The sequence below is a fragment of the Anolis carolinensis genome, chromosome 1 (genome assembly GCF_035594765.1).
Source record: "Anolis carolinensis isolate JA03-04 chromosome 1, rAnoCar3.1.pri, whole genome shotgun sequence".
In the NCBI taxonomy this organism is placed as follows: Eukaryota; Metazoa; Chordata; class Lepidosauria; order Squamata; family Dactyloidae; genus Anolis; species Anolis carolinensis.
Window position 1 is genome coordinate 353,950,777 of NC_085841.1, and position 12,054 is coordinate 353,962,830.

At 38.1% G+C, this 12,054-nt stretch overlaps 1 protein-coding gene across 2 annotated transcripts in view; it reads right to left on the reverse strand.

Moving 5' to 3' along the window:
• Positions 1-4,224: 4,224 nt before the first annotated feature.
• The window catches only part of nudt14 (nudix hydrolase 14), a 70,094-nt gene continuing 62,264 nt past the window's right edge, over positions 4,225-12,054 (reverse strand). For both annotated transcript variants that reach the window (XM_062968563.1, XM_062968564.1), the window contains one exon: positions 4,225-9,531. In XM_062968563.1, coding sequence (XP_062824633.1) covers positions 9,291-9,531 — 241 coding nt within the window. In that variant the 3' untranslated portion in view covers positions 4,225-9,290. The remainder of the gene's footprint in view (positions 9,532-12,054) is intronic.

Genomic DNA, 12,054 nt, shown 5'->3' on the forward strand with positions numbered 1-12,054 from the left:
CTTGCCACACTCTGCTTCGTACAAGTACTAAAGTAGCCGACTAGGTTCAGGGACTGTTGACACTGTAGATGTATCCCTGTTCTCCAGGGCTCTTAAGTATGCGGTTTTTAATATGAGGAAGAAAATAACTCATTTGAAATGTGATGTTGGAGAAAAGTTCTGTGAATACCATGGACACAAAGGGAAAAAAATCAGTTTTGGAACAAATCAGACTGAGAAGCCAAGCTGAGACTGTCATACTTTGGCCATATCATGAGAAGGAATTACTTTGTGGAAAAGATTGTAATGCCTAGTTATATGGAGGGTAGTAGGAAAAGAGGAAGATCCCATTCCAGTTGGATAGACTCAAATCAGGTATGACGACTTGGATGTCTCTCATTGATATGGTCACAAGTCAAAGTCAACTTGAAGGCAGTTAATAATAATACATATGATACCTGAGATCAGGTCTTCTTCCCTCCTCAATTGCCCACAAAACACCCTCAATGTATTTGGAGGCAGAAAACAACAGACAAAATAATGCACGGTTTCCCATAATATGTTCAAATATGAATGAAGCCACTTAATATGCATCTGTGTATATTTATCTGAATTTTTCATCACCATCTGTCTCTTTCAAAAATAATACAGGCTGGCATCTTGGATATGATTGACATATGTATTAAGTTTCCTTATGGAAGTACTTGGGCATTTCCATTCCATGTGGAAGTCTGTATTCAGGTAAAGATCGTGGAAGCAGAGTGGGCCACCGGTGCAAAATGGCTTTGGAGTGCGTTTGTGCTACATACAGGGCAATTCTGGAGCCGGCCACTTCACCTGGTGCTGATGCAGCCTAGATCAGCCTTCAGACCATGGTGCTTGCCATGCCACTGCTTTAAGCAGGAGTTGGGGCTGTATTGTCGAAGGCTTTCATGGCCAGGATCACAGGGTTGTTGTATGTCTTTCGGACTGTGTGGCCATGTTCCAGAAGTATTCTCTCCTGACGTTTTGCCCATGGGGATCATGGCGCCTTCAGCCCCATGGGGATCAAGAGATTCTGAAATTCATCTGCTTCAAGCTGATTTTTCGGAGTCATGGGCCAGAGGCAGTGGGTGGCTCCCATGGCAGTGAAGTCACCAATTCTACTCCAGGTTTTAGTGCAAAGGTATGTGAGTTGCCAAACCTATTTCAGGGATAGCATTCAGGACAAAATCTGGACTTTAGTTTAACCTGAGTCATTGTTCCACCAATGTAATTGCTGCTGACTCTAGTCTAACTTTTTTGATTAAGCCATCCATTGTTTTTTATTGGCTGCGCTGTGATCAACTGAAGTTCAGCTTGAACATTTCCTGAGTCACTGGTCAATCTGTTCCTTAATCTCCCCACTGCTCCCTTTCATAGGAAAGCTGTGGCCACAGTTCTAATATAATCGAGCCTTAGTCAATTTACACTGACATTTACATTTACATTTAATGCAGTTTCAAACTGGTACTGAAGGAAGTGCTTCATTGTGTAGATGATTACATGTGCAGATTACAACCTAATGGTTAGGTTGTCTAAGACATCTTTCTCCCTCTCATACACACACTTCATTGGTGTGGAAATATGAGTATCATCCACTATGCAGCAGTGAACTTTGATTTTAGTGCAGCATCCATCCACCATTCCTTGTGGCATGATCTGTTAGAAATTACAACATCCCAGCCACATGGCCTTAGTTGGCAGAACATCTCTTGAGATTAGTTGCTTTGGAACATGCATTTTAAATCGCCCCACTGACATAGATAGCATTGCCATGGTAATTAATACTAACACAGCGAGTGAACAGCACGCTGAGGATTGTGTGTGCACAGTGATGAGGATGGGATGTCTCTATTTCACAAAGAGAATCTTTTGGATTTCCTGTTTTGGAGAGGATGGTTGTTGTTATTACTGACATGCCACCTTCCCTAGTATTACTAAAGGCTACGATTCCTATGCTGAAGTCTTAGCTATCAGTATACATTCTAAGGGACCATTTTGGAAAATGAGAGCAGGAAGCAAGAATGTAAGTTGCTGGATTCATAAAGATACTCTTCTGTAATGCAAATTTGCATTATAGAAAATCCACAGGAGAATATAGAGAGATGGATGACAAAAATAGAAGAATATGGAAAGGTCTCAGGCCTACAGATAAACAAAAAAAAGACTATGATATTGACTAAGAATATCTCCAAAAAAGGACAAGAAAAATCAAAGAATTAACAGGCTTACAGGTTACCAACAAAATTAAGTACTTAGGGATAACCCTAACAGCGAAGAATGCCCAATTGTTGAAGAATAACTACGAAACAAAATGGAAAGAATTAAAAAAGGAGATGGAAAAATGGAGATATTTAAATTTATCTCTAATGGGCAGAATAGCAACTATCAAAATGAACATACTCCCCAAAATGTTATTTCTTTTTCAAACAATCCCAATATTAAGAAGTCCACAATTATTTAAGAATTGGAACAAAGACCTCGCCAAATTCATCTGGCAAGGCAAAAAGCCAAGAATAAAACTTTTAAATCTAACAGATGAGAAGAAAAGAGGAGGATTCGGCTTACCCGACTTAAAATTATATTACGAAGCTTCTACTATGGTATGGATCAAGGATTGGTCCAACCTAAAGAAGACGAAGATCTTGACATTAGAGGGATTTGATCTCAGAGGGGGCTGGCATTCGTATCTGTGGTACGACAGGAAAAGAATTGAAAAGAGCTTTGGTAATCACTTTATAAGGTCAGCCCTCATCAAAACGTGGGAAAAATATAAAAATAGAATTTACCAGAAAACACCACTATGGGTATCACCGTTAGAAGCGATACAAAGAAGAGAACTAGCCTGGGAAAAATGGCCGACGTACAAAGATGTATTACAAAAAGTAAACGGTAATTATACTCTAAAAAACCAAGAAGAAATAAATAAAACATTTAAGAATGTATCCTGGTTCCAATACAGGCAACTTAAAGAATCTTTCAATAAAGATAAAATAATAGGCTTCATGGAGAAAGAATCTTTTTGGGACAAGATAATTCATTTAGAAAAGAAAGAAACGGCAAGAATATATAAAGTACTATTGGAATGGTCAACGGAAACAGAAATGGTAAAAGACTGTATGACTAAATGGGCCTCTAACATAGGTCATCCAATAAAAATGGAGGACTGGGAAAGAAACTGGAACAAAAGATTAAAATACACATATGCATATGAACTAAAAGAAAACTGGTATAAAATGATGTATCGCTGGTACCTCACACCACAAAAACTGGCAAGATGTTATAAAAACCTACAAAACAACTGTTGGAAGTGCGAAACTCAGGAGGGATCCTTTTTCCATATGTGGTGGTCTTGTAAAATTGCAAAAAAGTTCTGGACAAAAATTCATGGGAAAATTCAGGAAATATTAGGAATAAAATTCCAAATGAAACCAGAATACTTCCTTTTAGGAATGCCAGATTTTGAAATGGATCTAAGCAAAGACATACTATTCAATTATCTGGTGACAGCAGCTAGAATGATCTACGCCAAAAACTGGAAACTGAAAGAAATACCCCAGATAGAGGACTGGTTTTTGAAATTGCTAGACATTATGAATATGGACATTTTAACACAATACCTCAAAAGGAATCAAGGACTACCAAAAAAATCAGCCGACTGGACTCTATTGAAAGAATACTTTAAATAACACAAGAAGAAACCCAAATCTCTAACAACAAGATTAATATGACTAATTGGGCGGAGGTGTTAAAGATAAGACACGTACATCTTCAGATGAACATTTGGTCTTTATTCTTCTTTTTCCAAACCTCGATGCAAAAGATCGGAAGTGGACAATTCTTCCCTCCCCCTTTTGTGGTATAACTGTTTCTCTATTTTTCTATTTTTTTTTTGGAACCATCTATGTTGTTGTCTTCCTTTAGATTTTGGTTTTTTCCCTTTGCTTTGTTTTGGTTTGGTTTGCCTTGTTGTTGTTTTTTTGTTTTTATATATATATAGGGCTTCACCCTCATCCTATTTTCCTACTTTCCTTCTCCATTTGTGTTCTCCTACTTTCAATGTAAAGAAAAATACGTGCAGACGGACTACTATATATGTCAAATGGAACATACTGTTTGTTTGTTTGTTGACCTCTTTTTCTTTTCTTTTTTTCTTCTCTTTTTTAATGTATCCCTAATATTTAATAAAAATTAAGCAGAAAAAAAAGAAAAAAAAAGATACTCTTCTGACATTTTAGCATTTTTAATATTTATTTAGAGAGCTTGTTTCTTTAAACATTCAAACTGACCAGTGCTATATGCACATTAACATTCACAACAGAAATTGAATCATGGTATAATAAGAAAATGGTGAAGAGTGCAAAGCTAACTGCAACAGAACACGATAACAGCAGTTTACAAAATAGCCTTCATTGCTCACTAATATAAAATAATTTTGAAATGGCACGCAAAACTTACAGGGTTGCTATCAGATGAATAGATGAGAATTGAACCTTATGAACGAAGCACTGCACTTGCAAATGCAGGAGGAACTGTGAAGATGCAACATCTGGGCAGTAGATAATCCTTAAAAATGCCTTATTTGGTGCCAAATCATGTGCTAATTTCTTTTAAGGGCAATCAAACTGTGTATCAGGAAAAGCTGAATTCTGTGACTTGTGTAAATTAAATGAAGTGAGCTATCCCTGCTTACTCCTCAGGGTCTATTTTGCTTCTCCTGATTGTGGAAGGAGGGAAAGAAAAGGACTGTGCTACGGCAGGAGGAGGAAAATAAATAACAGATACAGCAGCAAAAACAACAGTATGATCTTCTGTTTATAAATAATCCTAAAGCAACCCAAATTGTTAGGTGTTCCAAACAAACAAAGTCTCCTTGTAAACTTATAGTCTATAAATACAAAACATATTAGGAAGGGGGAAGGAGAAAAAGGCCAATCAATGACAGATTAAGGCTAATATATGTGGCTTTAGAAGTGTTTGAATGCAGTAACAGAGGAAGAGAGTCTGCAAGGGAGAATAACCATAGGTGAGGAATATGGTTTCATTCTTTCACGGGGAAGAGGGATATATAAAGACACACTGTGCAATTTTTATTTGCTTGGGTATTTATATTTGAATTTTAAAGATACACTACCTCACTTGTGAGAGTGGCTTATATCTTATAGCCAAATGAATACAAAGAAAAACCAGGGACCTGCAACAAAATCTTGCCATGTTGAATGCCTCTGGGGCATTTCATGGCAGTGTTTCCTTTGGGTTTTGCCTCTTTTGCATTTAAAAAGCACAGTATGGCTCCATATCAGGGAACCGCTATATGTGGTTTCAGTTATCTGATGTTTCACTTATTCACTTAGGACCCCCTTTACAAGTTACCACCTCTTCTTGGTACCTCTGTCATGCAAATGTGAGTAGATCAATAGGTACCGCTCTGGTAGGAAGGTAATGGTGCTCCATGCAGTCATGACTACATGACCTAGGAGCATCTACTGACAACGCCGGCTCTTCGGCTTAGAAATGGAGATGAGCACCACCACCCCGGAGTTGGACATGACTAGACTTAACGTCAAGGGAAAATCTTTACCTTTATCTGTAAGTAGAGAATAACATTACACATTCACATTACAGGAAAAAAGGAAAAAGACATTTTTCCACATATTTGCTCATATCATTCTGGTCTCGCCTGTATTTTTAGCCCTTCCATTAACTATAATTGCCTATTACTTGTTTCTATGTTTCCTCCTCAATCTCCCCCCTCCCTCCGAGAACAGTTGTACCTTTCGTTTTTAAAATATTATTTTATTTGTTCAATCATGAAGATTGTCTGATTCACTTCCTTGTATTTTCCTTTCCCCTTTACTCTGGCTATCATCTATTTCCATTTAGAGTCCCAGTTCCCTTTAGAATATCTGTTGGTATATTTAATTTTCCTTTCCATAATATAATCCTGCAGCATATAATCTGCTAAGTATTCTTACCACTTTTTATCTCCTTTTTTGGTACTCTTTCCATCCCCTAGGCTACCATTGCTTGTGCAGCTTCTATCATATATTTTGTAATTTCAGCACATTTATTCCCACATTTTCCTTCTATTTTCTGGGTAAAAAAATGTTTTTTTATTTATTTCTAATGTTATACCTAATATCTTTTCATTTTTTAAAGTAAAGGTTTTGTACCTTATCACAGTTCCACCACATATATATATATATTGGTTCCTATTTTCCCACATTTATGCCAATGTAGTTTTTAAGTACTTTTTTGTAATATGGGCTAGTTGATGTGGGGTTTGGTACCCTTTTTTCAAAATTTTCCTTTGTTTCCTTAATCGTTAAGTGTTTAATTTTTAAAATTGTGTTTATCTAATTTTTGATTTCCTCATAACTATTTAATTTCTCTTTCCATACCTCGATCAGTATATGTTTCAAATTATATTGTTTTTCTACTATCTTCCTATATATATCCTACAATATCTTTCTCCTTCTCTATTTTCCATTTTAAAATTTGATCTAGATCTGCTTCTGGGCTTTCTCTTCTCTTCCATTCTGTGAAGAGTTTGCTATTTTCCGAGGTTTTATATGTTCCCCTTCGTCATTGCCAAGGATATGCAAGTCATAATGTATTTCTACAAATCCAGGGTTCTTCAAGTATACTGTAGCTACCTCTGGAGCACAGGTGATGCCATTTTGACAACATAACTGTGTTTTCTATGCATCTCTATGAGAGTTAAACAGTAAGAAATACAACAAATACATAGAAGTTTGCATCCTGTCTTAGGTATGCATGGAATAAATATCCACAGGTATATTTCTGTATGGACTGTTCTCTGCAACTCTTGGGGTGAATGGCAGAGAGTCAAATGAATGTGTACCAGAATGTGCAAATGAAAGCACAAATGTACATCAACCTGCAGAGGGATGCTAGGAGCACAGCTCCTGATCTGCAATCTTGAATTGAATGCAAATGTTTTAAATCAGACAAAACAAACAAAATCCAATGTATATATACATTTCAGCAGGATTCTGGTCAGCATGTTCTGTAGGCTGAATGATGATTTGAAATCTATTGGTTAATCCTATCTAAAGAACACCCATTGACTCAATTGTTGACGAGCTGACACACAGATAAATAGCATTCGTTAAATGAGTCTACTCCAAGTAGAGTTAACAATAGAGTTGAAGGCCATATTCTATAGCAAATGGGCTTGATAGACATTGTCACTGTATAATAACAAAACGAGGTGGGCCCTGTCTGCTTACAGTTCAGTTGAAACCATTACCAGATCCTATGGTGCTTTGGTAGGTTGCAAGAGAACCACCAGTGTCCCACCCCAAATAGTTCTGTGAAATAGTTCATAGTTTAGCCACTCTTTGTTATTCTGACACATGTGAAACATGGCTATCTTAACTAAGAGCTATGATGGTCCTAACCTCCATGAATTTATTCAAGAATTTGAAAAGCCATCTATGCTGGGAACATATGGCAGTGAATTCACGTTTACTGAGTAAAGAAGGGTGCTTTTTATTTGAATTTCTCACTATTTGGGTTCTAGGCTGAAAGAATAAAATACTTTATTCATTAGGCATACTATGCACTAGCCCCAATACAGATAGTTAAGATTCAATTGCTCATATCCTTCCCCTGAAAAAACTGAACATTTATCCCTGTGCTGCTTGCTGTTCTTTAAGAGGAAATTTGTCTGCCTCTAGCATTTAAGGTGGCAGGGACATGACAACCCATCACCAGATCAAATAAATTAACAGCTTCTATTTTCTTCAGTGTTACTTTTAAATTAACATCTACAATAATGGAATAGAGGTGTCTTTTAAAGCCATCGTTCCAAGTGCATGAAAAACCAGACAACTGAACTTTTCCATGTAGTGTTGTGGCCTGGTCAGATTCTGGGTGCCCAGATGAGGAGGAAGGGGATGCTGGGAGAGATTTAGAGGGCACAGAGGACACTGGAACCAGTCCCAAGAGAGATGTTTTGGAATCTCCTGGCAGTTCCCAAAAGAATGGTGAAGCCGATCTCCGTTCCCATGGGAACCTGCCAGAAGTGCAGACTAAGGGAAATCTGGGAGACGAGTGTTTGTCGAGGTCAAAGAGATTGGAGTTGAGAAAACAGGGCCTGCAACTAAGAGACTAACTTCTCCAAGCAACTTAGAGATAAGGAATGGGAAGGCAGGTGCAAGAGAAATGATCTCATGGGAGGGATTCTGGATTTTGAAAAGTGGTTTTCACTGGTATGATCTTTGTGAAAGTAACACTGCATTCAGGTGAAGAGTTCTCGGTTCCATGGGCCTTGTTAATTCATGTAGTCAAGGTTTCAAGCTGTTCCTGTGTTCTGGTCTTGTGAGACATAATTTTACCTGCCTTGGATTCATTTACCTCGTCTCAAAATATTTCGGTGGAATTGTTTTAGAGACTTGCTTTGAATTGATTTTTGAACCTTTGGCTTTTATGGAAATAACATTTTGAACTTTGATTCCCTTGTCCTTATTTGCTTGCTTTTCATATATTCAGCTTTTATTATAGCCTGCTTTTAATAAACACTTACATTGGATCAACTGGACAGTGCATGGTTTGTGATGAAAAGAGGCTCCAGGGCCCTAATACAACGTGTAGGATATTTACATGGAAATTAGTTGGTTTAAAAACTCCATTTATTTTATTTTATTTAAATAGCTGAAGGACCACTTTCAGCCAGTGGTGGCAGACTTCTCAAACTACCACATAGTTATGCAGTTAACCTCATGTGAAGCCTTGAGAAAGCAGTCTGAGAGGCCATGTTATAGGATTCCCAAGCACCCACTCATGCTGTGGGACACTTCCCCTCACAGGCATGTAGGGAGGAGACCTCCTTCTGGGGAAGTGTGCCATGCAAGTCGACATGCTTATGGGCCCAACGGCCACAGCTTCACAAAGTTTGAGCTGGAACTGTGCGTTCGGCTCTGTAACCAGGTTTGGGTATATCAAACTAAATTCTATTCTAACGTGTGAAGCTGGGTGCTTTCACCAGCCAATGATAAAATAAGTGCTGTCCAAACTCACTGCATATATAATATGCATGTGTACTGGGCTCACACCAGTAGCCATAAATGATGGCAACAACTCTGTCTGCATCCCGCTCCAAATGATTTCAAGTTTCTAATTGCCATTCCTTTCTTTGTAAAACTCTCCTAAAGGAGGCTTCTCACTTACATGAATCAAGTTTCTTATATGTGGTTTGATTATTTTTCCCACCCCCTAGTTCTAATTTTATTTCCCATGCTCCTAACACAATTCAGTGCTTATTCTTATTTTTTTAGCAACTTTGGGGCAATGTTGGTCTGGAACCACATGAAGCTGAAGATGACGCCCATTGTTTTAGGGAAGGTTTCATCAAATGCAAAATTCATGGAGTCCTGAAGAGGTATTTCCACAACTTCAATCAGCTCTCCTTCTTCCGGTTGACCACCTCCTTCGCTGGCTTTCATCTCATCGGTTACTTCGGCATAAAATAATGTCTGCTTTGATCCCGTCACACCAACTCCAGATCTTTAGGCACACAAAGCAAACAAACATGAATGGATAGAATTTAGACTTAGGTTTATTTTATGTCCTCATCAAACTTAATAGAGCATAGGCTGAACATGAGTCAACATTATTATGCAGCAGTTTTAAAAAAACGTGATTCTTGGCTGCATCAATAGACATAGTGTCTAGATTGAGGGAAGTCAAAGTCCCACTGTATTCTGCTTTGGTCACCTGGAATAATCCTGTGTTTAGTTCTGGGCACCCCAATTCAAGAAGGATATTGACAATCTAAAATGTGTCCTGAGAAGGGTGACCAAAATGGCCAAAAGTTTGACAGCCAAGACCTATGAGGAGCTTTGTTGTTCACACAATGAAAGAGATATTTATTCCTTTCCCCATACTTTAAAAGTGTAAAGCTTCCCTGAAAGCATGAAATTTATTCTGTAACAAAATAAACAGTAATTTAGGTGAAAAAAAATATTCTGTTTATATATATCTCTTTCAGGGGGGAAAGGGAAGGAGTGAATGAAAGAGAGACTGATACCATGCTTATCAGCAAATCCAGGATCATGCTATTCTTTGTTCTGCATTCCAAATCCATGTATTTTCATAATGGGTCAGCTGATTAACAACTAAGGTAATTTTCCAAGGTAATTTCCTCAGAGCTTTTAACAGTTCTGAGATTGTAAGTAGCAGGTGCTGGAAACACACACACACACACACACACACACACACAAAGAGCAATTGAGACAAAATTATTTCATATTATGGTATCTGCAGACAGGTGTACCAGCAGGTGATCTTGCTAATTATAAAGCATTTCATTGTACTCTGGCCATTAACAACAATGCACTGAGGTTAAAATTACATTTGTACATAGATTACCACATAGAGTACAACGCTATGCCACATTAGCACTATATATTGGCAAACATCAAAGCCAGCCTATTGGTTAAATTAAATATGAAGTGAGGCCTTGGTATATGATTTAATATGCTTTGGAAACGTGTCCACAATTTGAGGGAGTATAGCATTATATAAGCATGGTTTAGGGAGACTGATTTTAGCCTAATGTAGCAGCCCCACTTTAAAACACATTCATCCATGCCCATGCTTCCAACTGTCCCAGGCTTAATTCTCTGCCATCTTCCAATGCTTTTCCATTGTACCAGATTCACTTTCTTCCTCACAGTTGAAGAAGCTGAGGACAAAGGGTTATCTCTTTGTCTCCAGCTTCTTCAATTGCTTCAAACCGAGTGAAAAGTGCAAGTAGTAGCTGTCATTCAAATAACTCAGCAGCAGGAAAGGACGAGTGAGATCTTGCCCTTCCCAGTCAGAGCAGGCAAAAGCAAACTGCTGCAGCATCTCCTAGCTTTTCTGTTCATTCTCAGTAATAACCCTTACCATGTTGGCCAGGCCCTGATGTTGCTTGGCCACATGTGTTCTTGTTTACATCTGTGAAATGTTGAGGGGTATGACATACTCAGTGAGCATGTCCACTCTATTTCATGTTGCCACCGAGGAAGCCATCAAAGGGAGGCACATCACATAAGCAATTACTACTCCAGTTTATATTTTCATCAGCAACTGGTGGACTTGTTGCTGCAGAAGTGGTGAACCAACTTTGGAGCTTATCACCATAATCCATTCAAACTAGTGCAGCTGTGAGAACTGGCTGTAAATTCAGATTGAATTTGTTCTCTCCCCATAGTGAATGATCCTACTTCAAGTCCTGAACTAGTGGTGACATGGAAGAACACAAAAGCCCCATTAATATCCTAGAAAAGATGAAGCGTCTCCACTTCAAGTACTTTCAAGAAGTTTGGTTGCTTTTTGTTGCTCAACCACATGCACAGAAAACTTTATTTTGTTCATTTGTTTCAAGAAAATATGCTTCTGGAAATATGGTCAACTTATATTAATATATATGCATGGACAATGCTCAGATCCTATATATTTTCCTTCCCTCTTTTTACTTTTTCTGTTTTCTCCCCATTTTTTCTTTAACATTTTTAACGATCATTGCATCTTAACTGGTGGTGATGTGAATGCAGCCACACTGGTGAGTTATCCCCAGCATCTCAAGGCATTCATAATATAACATAGCCCATCTTTAGATCTATGTTCCCTCTTTCAGGCCAGGGATAGGCTTTTGGTAATCACTTGGTAATCACTGCCTTATAATACCTATAAATGTTGCCACTCTGTAAAGGTGAACTTTGTGGTGGAATGGAGAAGATAACAAAGATGTTGTGAAGGATCAAAACGGCATGTGCTCAAGGGACATCAAGCCTATTTTCCTCCTTTTTGAAGATGCATAATCTCAGACCAGTAATTCTGAAAGTTGGCAATATTTGAATTTTCAGTCATTCCAAATTATGTGGCCATAGAGCTCCTCTATTTGCGTGACTTCTTTTGATTGCTGGAGAGATCAGATCTGGACAGTTCAATATATACTGTGCATATACTCATACCTGAGTCTAGAATTTTAATCAAAAATCATCCTGCCCCCATATTCACATGTCAACGTGTTGTGACTGCGCC